This window comes from Miscanthus floridulus, chromosome 9 (genome assembly GCF_019320115.1).
Source record: "Miscanthus floridulus cultivar M001 chromosome 9, ASM1932011v1, whole genome shotgun sequence".
In the NCBI taxonomy this organism is placed as follows: domain Eukaryota; kingdom Viridiplantae; phylum Streptophyta; class Magnoliopsida; order Poales; family Poaceae; genus Miscanthus; species Miscanthus floridulus.
In genome coordinates, this window is record NC_089588.1 from 110,839,579 (window position 1) to 110,858,514 (window position 18,936).

General features: G+C 48.6%; 1 protein-coding gene across 1 annotated transcript; it reads right to left on the bottom strand.

Moving 5' to 3' along the window:
- Nucleotides 1-11,669: 11,669 nt before the first annotated feature.
- LOC136480572 (MEIOTIC F-BOX protein MOF-like) lies at nt 11,670-13,478 on the bottom strand. Its single transcript, XM_066478076.1, has 4 exons — nt 13,258-13,478; nt 12,379-13,147; nt 12,114-12,263; nt 11,670-12,008 (listed from the first exon to the last, which is right to left on the bottom strand). The coding sequence occupies exons 1-4, from the start codon at nt 13,476-13,478 to the stop codon at nt 11,670-11,672; spliced, it is 1,479 nt and encodes a 492-aa protein (XP_066334173.1).
- Nucleotides 13,479-18,936: the final 5,458 nt, after the last annotated feature.

Consider the following 18,936-nt stretch of genomic DNA (forward strand, 5'->3'; position numbering starts at 1 on the left):
GCGATGCCTTGGATGTATGGAATGAATGAATGCGTGTATAGATAAATGAATGATTATATAAAGAAATAGTGGGGGTTGGTAATTTTACCTTGATGACTTGAATGATGGGGTTTGAGGAGCTCCAATCGGAAATGTCCGACCAGGATCCACGCTCGTCGTTCATGATGAAGTTGTCATGGCCCACATGGGGTGTCCCTCTGCTCCTTACCTATCTCTCGGTGTTGTCCTGAGTCATCCGATCGACTCAGCAAGCCTGTTGGTCTCGCCTAGTGGAGATCCCATCATTTGGGACTTTCCAAGTCCCGCCTAGGAAGGCGGAGGGCCGCCTGCGCGTGGTGGTGCTTTGTTTCTCGTGCCTGGCGTGCGATAGTGGTGGGCCATACCTAGGCCACATCCTGTCTAAGCAGGCACCATTCTATCGAGTAGGGTGTGTCCCATTGGTCAGGGCACGTCCCATCGTTTCCCATCCACATTGAATGGGGGAAGGGAGAGGGTTTCTCGCCCCAATCCCTTGCATTTCCCCAACTACTGGGCCTTCTCCTTAAATAGGGGAAGGGAGGGGGCTTCTCAGCACAATCCTTTACCTATTCTCCAACTGTTGCCTCTCCTCCTTCCTCCTTCTCACCAAGAGTGCCTGAGTGCCATAGTGGTTCCTAAGACAGAAAGAGAGAGGGTAAGCTAGGGGGAGGACTCATAGATCTGTTCATGAATCCAGAGTGCAATGTCGAGCTAGAGGCCGCCCGAGGCGGTGCTGGCAGCCTTCACCGAGAAGGGATGGCTTCCGCCGAAGGAGGTGGCGCGCGTCTATGAGGCCTTCTTTGGGATGGAGCCGTACGCGGACTCTTTCCGGTGGATCTTCACCGGGTGAGCCTTGTTAGAGGGGAAGTTACCCTGGACCGCGCTGGTGGAGGGTTTCGTGCCTGCAGCTGCTTAGGTTGGCCAGTTCATAGAGTTTGATGAGACATCCTCCAGCCACGGCGGCCATACCTTGGCAGGCAGCGTCCCTGTTCAGGAGCTGCCTCGTCTACATGAGAAGGTCTGGAGCTCCATGCTCTTCTGCTGAGCATCTACGGGTACGATGTTGTTGCACTCGTCGAAGTCGAGGGAGCGAAACTAGGCGGGGCCCTTGTGGTGGTGATTATTTCTGGTGGCATGTGTCATGGCCTTACCTTTGTCATCAGTTGATGCCACCGAGCGGCCATAGTAGCATTTGGAGTAGAAGTAGGCAGCAAATGTAATCGTTAAGTTCGTGGGGGAGCCCCCGTGTTGAACAGTTTTTGTATCAATGAATACATCAGTTTTGCTTTGTGATAGAATCACTATCCGTTCCTTGTTTTTTATCCTAGCATAGCTTTGTTTTTATCATTTCTTTTTCGCACATGCCCGTTCATTCCATAGGGTGCAACTTTAAGAGCCTGGGCGTGGCCCACGAGGCTCGACTACTCATAACTATAGGTCGTGGCGGGGTGCGCTCGGTCAGGAGTAAAAAAAAGTCACGTAGGGTAATCAAAGGAATGGAATGCCCTTTCATTTTGGGCAAAAAGTTTCTACCATGTGATAGTAAAACAGATAGTAAAAAAGCGAGGTAGTACCCTCATGGATAGTAAAACAAATAGTAAAAAAGGGAGGTAGTACCCTCATGGAGCCTCCAAGCGACCCGGGCTGAAAGTGTTCAGGCTGGGGTGCTTTACAAGAGCAAGTGTTGAATAAAAGTCATAAGACCAAATTTAGGGAAAAATGACGTAGTTGTTCAATGTTCCAAGTGTTGGTGAGAATGTTGTCGTTGTCGTCCTTCAGTCGGTAGGCGCCCGGTCGAAACACCTCGATCATCGTATATGGACCTTCCCATGGTGGAGAGAGTTTGTGCTTCTCCTTCGCTGATTGGGTCCTCCAGAGTACGAGATCACCGACTTCGAGGATCCTCCCCCTGATCTTCCTTTCGTGGTACCTGCAGAGAGTTTGCTGATAGTGAGCGGAGCAGATGACGGTCGTCTCGTAGGCCTCCTCGAGCAGGTCGACAGCGTCTTGCTGAGCCTCCACCGCCCGGTCGTGATCGAAAGCCTTCACTCTTGGGGTGCCATGGTCAAGGTCGAAGGGCAACACTGCTTCAGCTCCATATGCCAGGAAGAAGGGTGTGAACCCTGTGGATTGGTTCGGGGTCATTCTTAGGCTCTAGAGGATCGTTGGGACCTCTGCAACCCATCATCTGGCGTACTTGTTGAGTCGGTTAAAGATGCGTGGCTTAAGTCCTTAGAGGACCATGCCATTGGCACGCTCGACCTGACCGTTAGTACATGGATGTCTAACCGATGCCCAGTTGATCCTGATGCCGTATCCATCACTAAAGTCTAGGAACTTCTTCTCGGTGAAGTTAGTCCCGTGGTCAGTGATAATACAGTTAGGAACATCGAACCGGTAGATGATGTCGAGGAAGAATTTGACCGCCTCCTCCGAGTGGATGTTGGTGATGGGTTTGGCCTTTATCCATTTGGTGAACTTGTCGACTGCTACGAGCAGGTGAGTGAAGCCGACCGGGCCCTTTTTGAGGGGTCCTACCATGTTGAGGCCCTAGACCACAAATGGCCAGGTGATGGGGATGGTTTGAAGCTCCTGTGCTGGCAAATGAGTTTGTCGACATAGAATTGGCATCCCTCACACTTGCGGACGACCTCCTCTGCATCTCGTAGTGCGGTGGGCCAGTAAAAACCTTAGCGAAAGGATTTTCTGACCAGTGACCTTGGGGTTGCATGATGTTCGTAGATCCTGGCATGGACCTCAAGGAGGAGCTGCTTCCCCTGGTTGGTAGGGATGCACTTCATGAGCACCCCCGATGGACTCCATTTGTAGAGTTCATCACCGAGCGCGACGAAAGTCTTGGCGCATCGATCAATCCATTGGGCTTCAGTCCTTTCTGGTGGGAGAACCTCCTTAAGGAGCTAGGCGAGTAGCGGTGCTCGTCATGGAGGTACTAGGGTCGGAGCCCCCGAGCGTCGGCTTGGCGTCGGGGTCGGAGCCCCTGGTCGTTGACTTGGCGTCGGGGTGTGTCTGGATCGAACCTTCCAGGATGTGGGCGGATGGCTCGTGGATGTCATTGATGAAGACCCCGCTTGGAGACGGATCCCGCCTGGCAGCCAATTTTGTAAGAAAATCAGCGGCATCGTTGTCCTTTTAGGGGACATGATGTAGCTCAATCCCCTAGAATTTGTCCTCGAGCTTGCGCACCTCTTGGCACTATGCTGTCATGAGGGGGCTTTTGCAGGAGGACTCCTTCATGACCTGATCAACGACCAGCTCCGAATCACCATGAACGTAGAGTCGCGTAGCACCAAGCTCGATGGTGATGCATAGTCCATTTATGAGCGCCACATACTCCATGGCGTTGTTTGAGGCTAAAAAGTGGAGGCAGATGGGGTAGTGGAGCCTACTCCCATCTAGGGAGATCAGAACCACTCCAGCCCTCAAGCCAAGCGCCATGATGGACCCATCGAAGTATATTGTTTAGTACTCGTGGGTGACGTCTGGGTCGGTAGCTAGACTTAATAGCGATACGAGGGATATACCTAATGTCGTGGCCCATGAGTTCGAGTGCCCACTTGGAGATCCGCCCCATGGCGTCGCGGTTGCGGATGATGTCTTCGAGCGGGTATGAAGTGACGACCGAGACTTTATGGTCGGTGACGTAGTGCAGGAGCTTCCGGGTCACCATTAGCACGGCTTATAGGAGTTTCTACACCTAGGGGTACCGGAGCTTGGGGTCGGTGAGTACCTCCCCGACGAAGTATATGGGTCACTGGACCTTGAGGTGGTGTCCCGGCTCCTCCCTTTCGACGACCAGAGCGGCGCTCACCACATGGTTGCTTGCTGCACCGTTCAAGAGCGATGAGGATTGGGGCCAACATCAGTGACACTTTGAGGCTCTCTAGAGCCTATTGAGCTTCCTTAGTCTAGACAAAGGCGTCTGACTTTTTGAGGAGCTTGTAGAGTGGCATCCCTCGCTCACCGAGCCAGGAGATGAATCGGCTTACAGTGGCTAGACAGCCGGTGAGCCTTTGTACGCCCTTGACATTGTGTATAGGGCCCATGTTGAAGATGGTTGTGATCTTTTCAGGGTTGGCCTTGATACTGTGTTTGGACACAATGTATCCAAGCAGCTTCCCCTTTGGAACCCCGAAAACACATTTCTCGAGATTCAATTTGATGTTGAACCTTCGAAGGTTCGCAAATGTTGCGGCCAAGTTTGCGATCAGGTCGCAAGCTTGAGCTGTTTTAACTACTATGTCATCAACATAGATGGTGATTGTTGGTTTCGGCCGCTCGGCTTGATCAGGCTGATTGAGCAGGTCAATTTGGTCGGTGAAGCATTGCTGCATGCACCTTTGGTAGGTGGCGCCAGCGTTCTTTAGACCAAAAGGCATGGTTACGTAACAGTACGAGCCATACGGGGTGATGAACGAGGTTGCGAGTTGATCAGACTCTCTCATCGCAATCTATTGATAGCCTGAGTAGGCATCCAGAAAGGAGAGGATCTCGCATCCCATGGAGGAGTCGATTATCTAGTCTATGCATGGCAGGGGAAAGTGATCCTTTGGACACGCTTTGTTAAGGCCAGTATAATCAACGCACATTCTCTTCCCGGTCTTCTTTTTAACAAGAACAAGATTGGCAAGCCAGTCAGAGTGGAATACCTCTCTGACGAATCCGGCTGCCAAGAGTTTGGTGATCTCTTTGCCTATGGCCCTACGCCTCTCATCGTTGAAGCGATGTAGGCGCTGCTTGGCGGGCTTTGAGCCTGGGTGAGGCGCAACGCGTGCTCGGTGACCTCCCACGGTATGCCTGGCATGTCAGAATGTTGCCATGCGAAGACATCGCAATTGGCGCGCAGAAAGTCGATGAGCTCACATTCCTATTTAGCGGGGAGCTAGGTCCCGATCCGCACCGTCTTGATGGGGTCAGTGGGGTCGATTCCCACCACCTTGATTTCCTCGAGTGGGCAGAAGGCCATCCAGGAGGTTGGTTTGTTGCAGTCCAGGACTACTGGGGTTGATGATTCCTCGAGCCATGGGAGCTCAGATAAGTTGACGACCGCAGTGGTGAGCTTGAAATGCTCGCGGTCACACGTGAAGGCGTGCGAGAAGGCACTACCCATAGTGATGATGCCGTTTGGTCCTAACATCTTCAGCTTGAGGTAGGTGTAGTTAGGGATAGCCATGAACTTGGCATAGCACAGCCGCCCTAGGATGGCGTGGTAGGACCCTGAGAAGTCCACCACCTCGAAGGTGAGAACCTCCGAGCAGAAGTTGGCTCGGTTGCCAAACATGATGGGTAGGTCGATCTGCCCGAGCAGGTACACCTGTGCTCTCGGGATCATGCCGTGGAAGAGAGAGCCCACAGGGTGGAGTTACGATCGAGGGATGCACATGGCGTCGAGGGTGTCGACGTAGAGGATGTTAAGGCCGCTGCCTCTGTCCATCAGCACCATGGTGAGGCGCTTCTTGCAGATGATGGGGTCGATGACGAGTGGGTAGCGTCCTGGTCTAGCGACATGGGAGGGATGGTCCCTCTGATCGAAGGTGATCGGAGATTCCGACCAGCTAAGGAAGGAGGGGACGGCCGTCTCGACGACGCATGCCTCTCGGTAGCGTACCTTGTGCTGGCACTTGGAGCAGATGGCATCGGATCCCCCGAAGATCATGATGCATTCCTTAGGGTTGAGGAAGTTGTCCCCGTCCTTGCCCACTATGCCTCCCTTCTTGGCTGTCGTCTCCTTCTTTTGGCCCGCCGGCCTATCGTAGGAAATGTTTGAGGAGCTCGCAGTCCTTATAGAGATGTTTGATGGGGTAGGCGTGGTTGGTGCAAGGGCTATCCATGAGTTTATTGAAGTGGTCAGGCAGGCCCTACTGGGGTTGCTTGCCCATGTGATCAGCTGCAGCGACCAACGTGGTGTTGTCCGATCGGCGCCGATCCTTCTTGTTCTTCTTGCCCCTCTATGTGGAGGGGCCCTCATCTTGGTCCTCACGCTTGGCCTTGCCTTTGTCCCGATCTTCGTTGAAGACCGCTCCGACCGCCACCACGCCGAAGGCGTGGTTTGTGGCGATGTCGAGCAGGTCACCAGTGGTATGGGGCTTCAAACACCTAAGGTTGTAGATCAAGGACCCGTAGGTTGTCCTGGAGAGGAATGCGCTGTTGACGTCTGCGTCGACGACATCAGGGAGGGAGTTGCATTGTTGGGAGAACCTATGGATGTAATCCTGCAGGGACTCGCTGGGCTCCTGCTGGCAGCTCTTGAGGTCCTTGGAGTTACCAGGGCAGACATACGTCCCCTGGAAATTTCCGACAAAGATCCTCTTGAGGTCCGCCTAGTCACGGATGCTGTCGTGCGGGAGGAATTTGAGCCATGCTCAAACATGTTCCCTTACGCAGATGGAGAGATATTGAATGATGAAATGGTCATCATCCACCCCTCAGGCTCGGTAGGCGAGCCGGAAATCTTCGAGACATATACTGGGGTTTGTCTCCCCGGTGTACTTGGCAATGTTGGTGGGCGGTCGGAAGTGCTGTTGGAACAGTGCTCTCTTGATGCATCGGCCAAAGGCCCGTGGTCCCAGGCCATCTGGGCTGGGACTCCGATCGTCTGGCCGGCGACCATGTCTGGGGCACGTTTCACCGCTCCCTTCGATGGTCCGACCAGGGCCCATGTTGCCTGCCCTCACCGTTGCCCGATGGACGTCATCATCACACCGGGCCTGATGCTAGTTGCTGATGTTACTGCGAGCGTCTCGGCTTGGGCCGAGCCGTTCCCGTACCGGCAGTCGGTGTGGAGCAGGGACCGGGTCGAACCATGGAGCAGCTACGACCTCTTGTGCCACGCTTAGCAGCTGTAGCGGTGAGTAGATGGAGCGATCCGTCTGGTGCGTCCCCACTCCCCTAGTGGGGAGAGAGGGCACGAGTCGGAGTCACGATGTGGAGCTTTCTGCTTGTTGAATGGCGGTGGCTTCCACTAGCGCCTAGAGGTTCCTATGGACCGCCCGCTCCTGGGGATCGATGGGCTCAGGAACGCCGCACAGAAGCATTGCCGTAGCGTCGATGTTCTGGCTAGCCCGAGCAAACTGTGGGGGGTCATTCCCCTCGTCGATGATGTCGCGCTGGACCTGGCGGGCGCGACCCTTGGAGCCGCTCGTCGGGTTACGCGCATGGGGCACAACATGCTGCACCGAGCGTGCTGGCGTAGGTGGTGGCTGGTTCTGTCGCCACTATCGTAGCTCCTCAGTGAGAGAGAGGGGAGCCACCACCACGCCAGGATAGGACCTAGGAGGGGAGGGGCATGGGCTGCCTGGTGGGCTGGGCCCGTCCATTTGTTATTCCTTTTTTCATTTTTCCTTTCCTTTTTTCTTCATCAACTACTGCTCTAAGCTGATACTTTACGTTTTGCTTAAATATTTAAGGCGTCGCCTCGCCTCACGCTTTAGTCGCCTAAGCGTAAGGCAGTAGTTCGTCACCGCGCCTCGCTTTACCACATTAAAAACACTGCTTGTACTACCAATTAATACGGGTAAATTGTCACTTTTGCGATTTGTTATTTGTCTTTGTATCATAACATATCAATTTTTTGTCCTTGTCTAACAATAGTGTCAGTGTAGAAAGTGACCAACACGTAAATATTTATAGTTTTGTCGTACGTTGTGATCGGATGTGGCCTAGCACTCAATGACATAGGGTTTATACTAGTTTAGGCAACATGCCCTATGTTCAGTTTGAGTCGATCAGTGACTTTATTCCTGAGCCTAGGTGCTTGAAATTTGCAGTGGGGTTACAAACGAGAAGGAGAAAGATGGGTGTACAAGAGGTCCAGACAGACTCTGGTCTGAAGGGCCAAAAGTGACAGGAGCTCCGCTATGTGCTAAGTGTTCGAGCGTGCGCTCTGTGTAGCTTTTGAGTGTCAAAAGCTAGCAGGGGGTGAATCGATGTAAGTGAACTAATCTTTTTCTATTGGGAGAGAGCGCATCCCCTTTTATAGACGAAGGGGACGGCCTTACAAGAGAGAGAGATTGTACGTATGCTAAGTCTTGTTGCCCATGCCGTCGGGTACAAGATGATTTTAGGCGCCCATAACACTGTTTGTGTTAGATGCATGTGGGAGGTTGCGTCGTCTTCTTCTTATATGGCAGACGTCGGTGCCTCCCATACTGTTGATGCCCAGAGGCATGTAAGGGTTTTACCGTGCTCGCCTCGTGGGGTAAATGCTGGCGCCCACAACACTGTTGATGTTCAGAGGCATGTGGGGAGCCTTACCGTGTTTGTCTGGTATGGGAGTTGATGCCGCCCACAACACCGTAGGGCAAATGTCGGCGTCCAGAACACTGCTTAGGTTCTGACATGCCAAGAAGGGTGTAGGGTACCCTTCTGACATGCCCTGTTGGTACTGTCCTGCAGGTGTATAGGTATGGTTCTCGGTATTGCGGTTTGACTTTGAGTGTCCTACCTTACTCTCTCCATCCGCTTCTTAGTCCTCACCTAGCGGGCATCCCCGGTCGGTTGGTCTCAGTCGGTTCTGATCGCGCTAGTCGGAGAAGAACTGTAAGCAGGGGTTCGGCGCATCCCGGGTCGGAGACGCGGGTCAGAGTCGAAAGTGGTGTTTGGTCAGGCCTTCCGGTCAGGGAGGCGGGCCAAAGTTGGAAGCGGGCACCGTTCTTCCTCGGCCAGGCCTTCGGGTCGGAGATTGGATCGTCCTTCTGGCCTATCGTTTAGGTATTTGGGCCGGCCTGGGAGTTGTGCGTTGTTCACAATGTCGTCTGCTGGGCCAAGCTTTTGCTGGTGAAGCCGGTCCATGAGAGACCCCGGGTTTATGAACCCGACAAATAAAAATAGAAATAATTATAAATTATTAAATTATCTTTGTGCTAACACATATCAGATTATGTCAGGTTTGTGGTTTTGTTCAATGGGTCTTTTATTCTCAAAAGCAAAAATTGCAGGTTGTCTCTACAGAAATTGCAACGAACTAAAACTACAATTTTAATATAAAATATATACAATAACCATCGCTTGAAATAAAACTAAAATTTAGAAACCTAAAATTTAGCAAATCCCATATTTTTTTTATAAAAATATTCAAATATTTTTCACAAAAATATCCAAATATTTTTCACAAAAATATCCAAATATTTTTCTAAAATAAATATGCACTTAAAAATACTAAAACCTGATTTAATATTTAAAAATATAGAATATTTGTTTAACTCAGAAAAATACGAAACATGTTTCATATTCTGTCCTAAAAATCAAGCTTCTAAAACACTTATAAACATATGTTTTTTTAAAAAAAATTATCTAAATACTTTCTAGGATAAGTTTGTATTTAGAAATACTAGATTTTGATAATATTAGAAAATAATAGAAAATTTGTTTCAACATAGAAAAATATGAAACCAGCTTTATATATTTGTTTACTAGAATCGTGGCCTATATTTTTCTGAGCTAGCACTGTTCGCTGGTTAGTTTCAGCCAGCCCAAACCAGCCAACCAACAGTATTTTCCTTTCATAATAAACCAGCACCAGCCAGCTCAAACCAGCCCAGAAACCAACCAGCGAAGAGAACCATAATCTATAATAGATATTAGGAAACCATAAAGTCCAACATCCCGCGCCTGTCCAAATTGTCCTCTTGTTGAATCATGTGCTATGGGTGCATGTGCCAACCTACAACGGCAACAACGAAAATGGAAGCGGTCAAGTCCATTCAGATGTTGTCGGCCAAGTTGCAATGATCGGTTTAGGAAGTTTTTTTTTAAGAAAAGAGTTGGATTTTATTAATAGGCTAACAGTACATTTACATCCAGCACCCCGAAAGGGCACCCCTAAACACAAGAAAGATTACATATAATCGTCATGTTCGCTTATTTTATAATTCGTACTTCTTCAATGAACGAACAGTATTTTTCTCTCCCAACGAATCAGTCAACAGTACTTTCAGCCATGACTTATCAGCCAAGCGAACGGGACGAATTCCTCTAAAGGAGTACCCAATGGGCTTTGCCGTTGCCGACCAACATTGCCGCAGCCCGGTCCTTCTCCATCTCCCTCAATGAAGACGGCCCAGGATGAAGCTTACAGCCAACACCCGAATCGACAAAGAATCTTGAAATTTTAAAAGACCCATCAGTAACACGCACAAAGCATGCTTTTGATCCATTGAACGCTCCGGCAAACGGCAACATGCCGTCGCTTCTTCGTTGCCGAAATCTAACACCGGTCGCCTCACCGGCCAACCCCAAACGACGAACAGCAAACCCACAAGAGGGGTCAAATTACACCAACTCGGAGAAACGAAAATGTGGATCAAAACACCGGCAAACGACTTACATCGCCACCGGTACAACCACCGAGGCTCCTCCAAGCAGCAGCAGCAAAGTCATGGGTGACGAAGCTGGCGGCGACGCAAACTGCGTGGATGCTGACAGCACAAATAGATTCACAGAAGATTCAGAAACTGTTCGGCTGATCTAGTTACAGCTAATTTCGGCTGATTCAATAGTGTTCTGTGAGAGAGAATAAGCTGAAACAAGTCGGAAGTAGAGCAGCCAAACACCCTAAGCAAAGAAATCATCATTGGTTTCCAAATCCCTGCATATGACACCATCAGCAAACTCCACACGCACAACACACATCTCCGGGACCAGTACACCACCGATGAAGCCGATGCCTAAGAAGCTCGGAAGGAAGCAAAAGGAAACCAATGATTTCCTCAGGCCTTGTTTAACAAATCCATCCCAATCCACATGACTTAGAAGGGATTAAGGTGGAATTTAATAAGTTCCACCACAATCCCTCCTAAATCACGTGGACTAGGGTGGATTTGTGTGTAGCCAAACAAAGCCTCGTTGAGATGAAATCCAACCCTAAACCAACAAAAACTAACCTAATAGGAAGGGAAACAGCCACCAGCCGCTGGATCCGCACCTCCCCTGTACATCGGCGCCCAGAAGGACACCGACGGCGAGGGGAAACCGGCGAATCTGGCGCCGGGACGGAGTCGCCCTCGATCTACTGTAGCGTGGGGAAAGGAAACTCGAGAGAGTAGGAGAGGAAGCTAAGAAGTCACATGCCGACTACATCTAATGGTCCAATTAATTAATCTACACTCGCCATTTGTTGCTATGTACTAGAATTAGAGCGAGATTACGAGTACAGGAAGGTAGAAGAAGAACAGAGATGGGTTCAGCCGGACGAGGAGTACTGGCAGATTAAACTAGAATTTGGCCTGATTAGTTCATACATTTCTTGTTCTCTCCCTCGGACAGTCAGGGAGACAGGCAGGCAGAAGCTCGCTGCGTCTGCTGCGGTGGCGGAGGAAGGGCAGCGCGGCGCCGCGGCGTGCGTCCGAGCGGCCCAGTTTTGCCGTGTCAGCGTGGGGGGCTGGGGTAGCTGAGGCCAGAATGTTGTGGAAGGTGCCAGGCGGTGCTCTGGTGTGCGTCGATCGGGAATCGGAGGGGTAGGAAAATACGTGGCCTCTCAAGGGAACAGAAAAGTGAGTATAGGAATAAGGGTAATGGTAGTCGGAGGGGTAGGAAAATAAGGTGACGTGGCCTCTCCAGGGAACAGAAAAGTGAGTATAGGAATAAGGGTGATGGTAGATCTTTTGCTACACAACATAAACACTCCACTTTACAGTTTACATGGCTCGTTCCCATTCAGGTCCCGAGATGCGCACGCTGGTCGTCTTGCGCCCAGTTCCCCGACGAGGCCCAACTCCAGTTGAATGAGGCACGGAATCTTCAGTAGCAGCAGTAGCATCGTCAGGAACAGCATCAGTGGTACCTTTGGGATTTGGTGGTAGGTCGAGCACAAGCTCGTCGGCAAATCGCCAGGCATCGTTGTCATCTTTATGTATGATTTCAAGCTCGACGTTCGCATCACGTAGGAAGTCCAGGCCACAGCAATCTGAAGATGAGGTCTTGTTGAGTTTGCGCGTTTTGCCTTCATTGTCCTCGGAATCAGAATCACCTAGGAACTATCGGTGTGGGTAACACAAAATAAGATGTGAGATCGAAGATGAACTATATATGTTTGCATTGGTTCCATATGAGAAGCTAGTAAAAAAGCTACAGTGTAGTACCTTGCAGTGCCGCAAAGTGACCTTCTCTAGATTAGGCGAACCCTGATGAAAGAACCGCAATACGCGGAAGTCATCACTGAGATCACAGTCGCCCAACAGCAAGTTCCTCAGGTTCTGGAATTCCAGGGATTTGGGTTCCTCACCGAGCACCTGGAGAACATTTGAAGGAAGTAGATAGATAGCACCAACACATTATCAGAGTGACGAATAAAATGGAACACTTGCAGAGAAAACAAAGATGCCAAAGAGCATGCATACGGCATACCGTCGTCCCAACACCTGACAGCTCCAAACTTGTCGCGTTAGACACACTACAAAGAAGCTCGGATTGATCCCCATCAAATCTACTTCGAAGCTTGGATAAACAGTATTTGTTGCAGCGTAAATGAATCGAGGCCCTGTCAAGGGATGGCATCGTCTTGGTTATCGAAATACCCCCACGGAAGCGGTCAGCATCCACATCTAGGCGTAGATAGCCAACCATGGGGGCCGAGATAGCCAGCGGCGGGTGGCGGTATCTATTGGAGCCACCATTGATCACCAAGGTCTTCAATTTGGGGCATGCAATGTCAGAGAAGAATCTGCCCCATGTGCAATGTTTCAGAACCAGGTTCTTGAGGGAGTCGGAGGCGATCGAACGGATCTCACAGGCGCAATGGTCCAGTTCCATATCCTCCAAAGAGCGGCACACTGAGCTGAGATGCTCCGCGAAACGATCGTCCAGAGGTACGTGGCAGAGATGCAGCGTTCTGAGGTGCCATGAGCTAGGGCTCAGATTCAGTCCCTGACGCTGGCAACTGATGATGGCGTGACCTGGCGTGCAGTATTTCATGGCGCGACGGAGCCACGCTGCTGCTTGTCGGCCGCTGTATGTCCAGCTGCCGTGTGATGCACCATCGGACCAGCGATTGAACTGAGGTTTCCTGCCCCGATCGATGTCAAGCCTGAAGGAATCCAGCAGCGCGATGTTGAAACGGAGCATGAGGTTGACGGCGAAGTCCTCGAATTCGTCCCACCCTTTGCCCTTGCTCCGGCTGTACCCCGAGTCGTAGTCGGAGTCGGAGTCGGTGTCGATGAGTCGGAGCTGTCATCGTCGGAGTCGGATGAGCTGCTGTCGCCTCCTCCGCCGCTGCCGCCGGAGCGCCTGAACTCGACGATGTCGACGTCCAGGCACGGCACGGAGCGCCAGAGGTGCCTCCAGCGTGTGGACAGCACGCACGTCTGCACCACCTGTCGGGCCCTGAGGGAGGACAGGATGACGTGGAGGAGGCAGTCCGGTAGGGCGCTCAGCCGGTCCAGGTCGCCGCCACCCGAGCTTCCGCCGATTGAGCGGCTTCGTTTCCTTGTGCCTTCTGCGATCTCCATGGATCGAGTACGTGCCTTGACAGCCCGCACAGCCCTGCTCGGAGCCTCGGACGACCAAACCACGCGCAATATATAGTTCCATGTACTACGTATACCAAAGAACACCTCTGAATCCTGTTCGATTACTACTTACAACACCTCAGACTCCGGTCAGAATCCTACTCTAACTCACGACCAATAAAAAGTGAGTTGTCGTTTTGCTTAGTCCGACAGTTCTGTACCTTTTCTTGTCAATCCGAAATGGAGAACCTAGTTTTCCTAAAAAAAATCCGAAATGGAGAACCTAGAGACCTGGAAAAATCCAATCTTTTCAATGAAGCACAACCTATTTTGCTTTGATCTAGCGTCATATTACTTTCGAAATTATTTAAATTCTTCTCGGAATTCTATAATTGTCAGTTCAATTAAGCTGTTTTTGTTGATCCAAATCGAAGGACCTAGGAGCTCAAAAAAAAGTCTTAATTTTTTTAGCTAAATGTTTTCCTTTTTTATGATTGCGGTAGGCTGCTGTTGCTTGCCGTCATGCTCTTTTACTCTCTGTGTGTTGTTTGCGCCCAAGCCCCTGCCACATTGCTGCCCTGGTCGACCGGATTTGCCAATTGCAGGGTCGGCCAGGACACTTGCCTCTTTGTGAGAGGAGCATGGGCCCACATCTGCATGCGCTGTTTGCTGCTTTCATGATGGTTGACCTTGGCAGCTGAGTGTTGGTCCAAATTTCTTCATCACTTCATTGCATCGAGCTCCGTATGTTTTCATGCATTTCAAATGTATGTTCCACCTGGTGTTGTATGTGTTTCATCTGTATATTGCATTGACTATACACGTATGTTGCAAGTGTATGTTTCAAATGTTTCATCTGTTTCAGACGTATGTTGCAAGTGTTTTTATTTCTATATTTCATTTGTTGCAATGGTTATATACGTATGTTGCAAATGAATGTTTCAAATGTTTCATCAGTTTCAAATGTATATTGCATATGTTGCAGTGGCTATACACGTATGTTGTAAGTGTTTGTTTCAAATGTTACATCTGTTTCAGACGTATGTTGCGTTGCAATGGCTATATAGAATGTTGCAATTGTATGTTTCAAATGTTTCATCAGTTTCAAACGTATGTTGCAAGTGTTTTATTTGGATGTTGCATATTTTGCAGTGGCTATACACGTATGTTGCAACCGTATATTTCAAATGTTTCACCTTTTTCCGACGTATGTTGCAGCTAGTGCTTCATGTTGCAAGTGTTTTCATTAGTAGGCAGAGTATGTTTCATGCGTTTCATATGTACATTTGATATATTTTATCTGAATGTTGTATGTGTTTCATCTGGATGTTGCAAAAGTACATCTGGTGTTACAAATGTAGAACTAGTTCCCAACTACACGTCCACGGGCGAGCAGCAAAGAAGTGAAGCGAGGGCGCAGCAGCATGTGGGGGGGCACGAGCGTGGGTGGTCCTCACCTGCATGAATGGGTGCGCAGCACAGAATGAAGCGAAACACGCAGCAATGGGCACGTGCTTGCGTGCGTATGTGCAGAACCATGTGAAGACGAGCGGACAACCGCATAGTTGCAGCCGCATGCGGGACAAGCGAGGCAGGCGGCGATAGGTGCAACATGTGGTCAGACTCATCAGACATGCGGGGTGGGTACAATAGATGGGGGAGGCATGTCCAGACAAGGGTTAGCGTCTGGGCGTCCGTATGCTAGCCACGCCCTTTCTTTTGTTTGATATATGTGATGTAATCTTGTGCCGGGGCAACGGATACGAGTCTTCAAAAATCTAATTACGCTCGATCATGGGTAGTAACAGAAATCCACTCAGGTTTGTGATGATCACAGTTTCCTTTCCCGTTAAAACGCTGATATCCACTATTTCCTTTGCGTTGTCGTTACCCTTCTTGATCAAGTGATTAAGAGGTGATTTCTTACAACAAATTGGGTGCTGCGCCTACTGCAATTGGCGGTCAGTGTTCTTGTGGCGCTACTACTATAATTGGATATCAGCCCAATGTTCTTATATGTTTCATATGTTGCAATGCCGTTCGATCCACCGATCCGGCCCGAGTACCCTTTGATTGGGCTGTTGGGGGGGGGGGGCGTTCCTAGCCTGGAATAAGAGGCAGAAGCCCATCTTCCGGATGCCCCGCTCTCCGTAACGCCTGTCGGCCCGTGTGCCGTAACAGGGGCCCTATCTAGTTTAGAAGAGAAAATCCACATTACCTCCCTCAACTTTCGTGAAAGCCTATTTTTTCTCCCTGAACTCCAAAACCGGGCAAAACACCTCCATCAACTTTTAAAACCGTTCATCTTACCTCCCTGGCCCTATTATAAGCAGTTTTAAAGGCGGTTTTATGTTTTTCTTTTTTATTTATTTTGGCTGAACCTTTGAAAAATCATAAAATGGAAAATCTAATTTTGTTGGACTCCACATGAGTTGATCTACACAGTGAACATATAATATAATATTATTTACACCAAAATTTGGGGAAAAACGCAGAAACTCGAAGCTTCCAGGATTGTGTCATCAAGGAATCGATGAGATGTGAATCGGTATCAGATGATTTAGATGCGATGTCAGAATCGCCTATTATATAGATGATGTCAGCAGACGACGTCATTGGGCTATGCTTGAATGGCGCCAGAAAGATGTGTCGGACTCTACAAATAAGAAAAATTAGGGTCCAAATTATTAAGTTAGGAAGTTTTCTTTTATTTTAAGAATTGTAATGAGTCGCATTTGAGTAGGATTCATATTTATTTTGAAGTCAAGGGATAAAAAGTGAATTTTCGCGAAAGTTGACGAAGGTAATATGTACTTTTTCCTTCAGAAGATGCTCGGTTTTTGCAAAAAAAAAAAAAAACTCAGTTTAGTTCATCGATTTATCACGAGATGGCCCACCGATCGCGGAGATGGGCGTCCACGACTCCACGTAGGCAGCCGCCTTCCATTCGTGATTCGACCCAACTCAATTAACGTTTCGTGTTAAAGTTGCTTAGGTGTATAGTCTTATACTCCCATTTTTGCTCTTGCTTTTTCATTGCATGCTTCTGCTTGTCAAAAGCTTTAGATGATCCTGATGGACAATCCACGTTCCACAGGCAGTCCACAACACGACCATTTCATCAACCAACCGAGCCTCCAAACTAGACTGTTGTTAATGCTAGCTAGAACTTATCCACTCGAGTTTGTCAGTCTATTCGACAGGCCGTAAACAATCGTATATGATCGTGGATTATAAGCTGAAACAGTATTTTTCTTTCACACCAAACCAGTCAGCAGTAAATAATCCACGATCTAGCCCAGCCAGCCGAACAGGCTGTGTATCTTTTTGGCTCAACACTAGTTCTGTATTAGCAAGTGAGATGTGTCTGTCAATAGAGGGCCGCTAGTTGGGATTTGATCAATTTTAAGATTTATCGGTCTAGTACTTTAAATGCGTTCATAGGGTACCCAGATCGAATATACGTGGCCTCTACTAAAATTTGCTCAGAACTACTCCAGCCAATGCTTACAGGTGGAGCTGCTAACAGCAAATATAATAGCAGACTGTAAGCAGGCTGAATACTAACGTGGAGAAGAGAGAAGAGAGAGAAGAAACCGGCTTAAACATAAGAACCGAGAAACTCCGTGAGAGAGACAGGTAGATCATATACTAATGCTGAAGAGCTCACTACTATATGGATGGGTTGAGAGGTAGACTGTAAGGATCCTTGCAGCCAGCAGCCAGCCAGATTATTAGCCTTGCTCTAAATAAGCTCGGAGCCATCAGCTAAAACGTCCTTGGAGAGAAGAGCGACAATAATCACATATACATTACTAGTGTGTTTGCCTTCAGATATACACACCGAGGGCCTGTTTTGGATGAGCTAGGAGCCTAGGACTGGTTGAGGTTAGGTTAAATATCAGCTTAAATTAGTTGAGGTTAGCTATCAAATTAGCTAACAATTAGTTAAAGACTTATTAAAAAATTAGTCCACCTATTAGTATTCCATTTTGGATGAATTAGATCTAATTTAAGCCAATTTTTTCCTAGTTACCAATTTGCTCCTGTAACAAACATACTCTAATTCTCAAAGAAAATAAAATACCTAGATTGTGGCGAGAATAATAATATCCTCGTCTCCTTTCTCAAAATCGACCCAAATGATTGGCTTGCTAATTGTGATCATCAGCGGGCCACAGACCGGATCCGGATTCCGGATGGCTGCTTATCTCCGGCGCGCTCGCGATCGCCACGTGGGTGGCTGCCAGTGGCCGCGAAGCTCCAGCTCCACACGATTCCTCCCGCGGCCACACGTCTGGGTCCCATGAATGAACACAGGCCACAGGAATTTCCCAGCCCATCGTCAGGGGACGCATTCATAAACACAAAAGGGCATCATTTTCGTCATCGAAGTTCCATAAAACGCTGAACCAGATATGTGCAATCCTCAGCAGAAAGTTCTAGGTTTTTCTTTTCTTGATTGAGAGGTTGCTCACTCCAAAAATGTACCCAAGCATACTGAACAACATATGGAAAAGTCAAAGGGGGAAAAAACAAGCTTGAGTGCCTCCAATTTCCTTCTAAACAAAAGCAAAAGAGATCCTGGCCAGAAAAAGGGTGTTCGGCTGGTCTACTGCTGGTTTGTTTTAGCTTGTTTTAGTTTATTCTCTCTCACAGAACACTATTGAATCATCTGAAACCATCCGAAATTCACTGTGCAGAGCCGAACACGCCTGTATTAACATAAACAAAATAGAACAAGAATTCAGATGCAAGTTTAGAGAAGAGAGAGAGTATTCGAAGCGAGCCTTCTTAGGGCTCGTTCAACAACGGCCAGACCAGGTTTCGTTCCTGGCTAGAATACTCTAGTTTTCAACACAGGCTGCTTCGTTCCACGCGGAACGACCCCGGAATGGCCCGTTCCGAAATAATCGAACATGGCTTAATGATTTTTTAGAAAGATCATTCAAAAATACCCCTTGTGGCCACTGTTGCTTGCCAATAACTACTCAATTGTGGGGAATTCATGGGGAGAAAACTTCTACTTATTTTTACCCTCCCAAAACATTTAGACCACATGAAATCAACAAATAGAAACCTCAAAGGAAAAAATAAAACTGTTACTTCTTTGCCTCTCTAGAAGAATCTGAAACTAGGCTTTCATAAAAAAAATCAAGACATAAAACAAAAACACTATTATTGATCCTTTTACCGCGTCAATATCACACACCAATAGTTTCTAGACCCTATCCCCAAAGATTTTTTAGACCACATTAAAGCAATTGGGGAAAGAAAACTCAATGGAAAAAGAAATACATTACTCCCCTTTCCTGTGAAAAGCTAGATTTTTGCATGAAGGAATTTTATTTATCCTAAAAATCCCAAAGCAAAACAAATGATAAAGATAACTTTTGAGATTTAAAAAATTGAAGGTCATTGTTTAGAACCTGAAAATTACGCACCAAAATTGGTTTAG

Coding starts and splice junctions, on each gene's coding strand:
- LOC136480572 (XM_066478076.1), bottom strand. CDS start 13,478: ATGGAGATCGCAGAAGGCACAAGGAAACGAAGCCGCTCAATCGGCGGA. Junction 13,148..13,257: donor GTCGACATCGTCGAGTTCAG/GCGCTCCGGCGG, acceptor CTCGGGGTACAG/CCGGAGCAAGGGCAAAGGGT. Junction 12,009..12,113: donor TCACTTTGCGGCACTGCAAG/GTACTACACTGT, acceptor CCACACCGATAG/TTCCTAGGTGATTCTGATTC.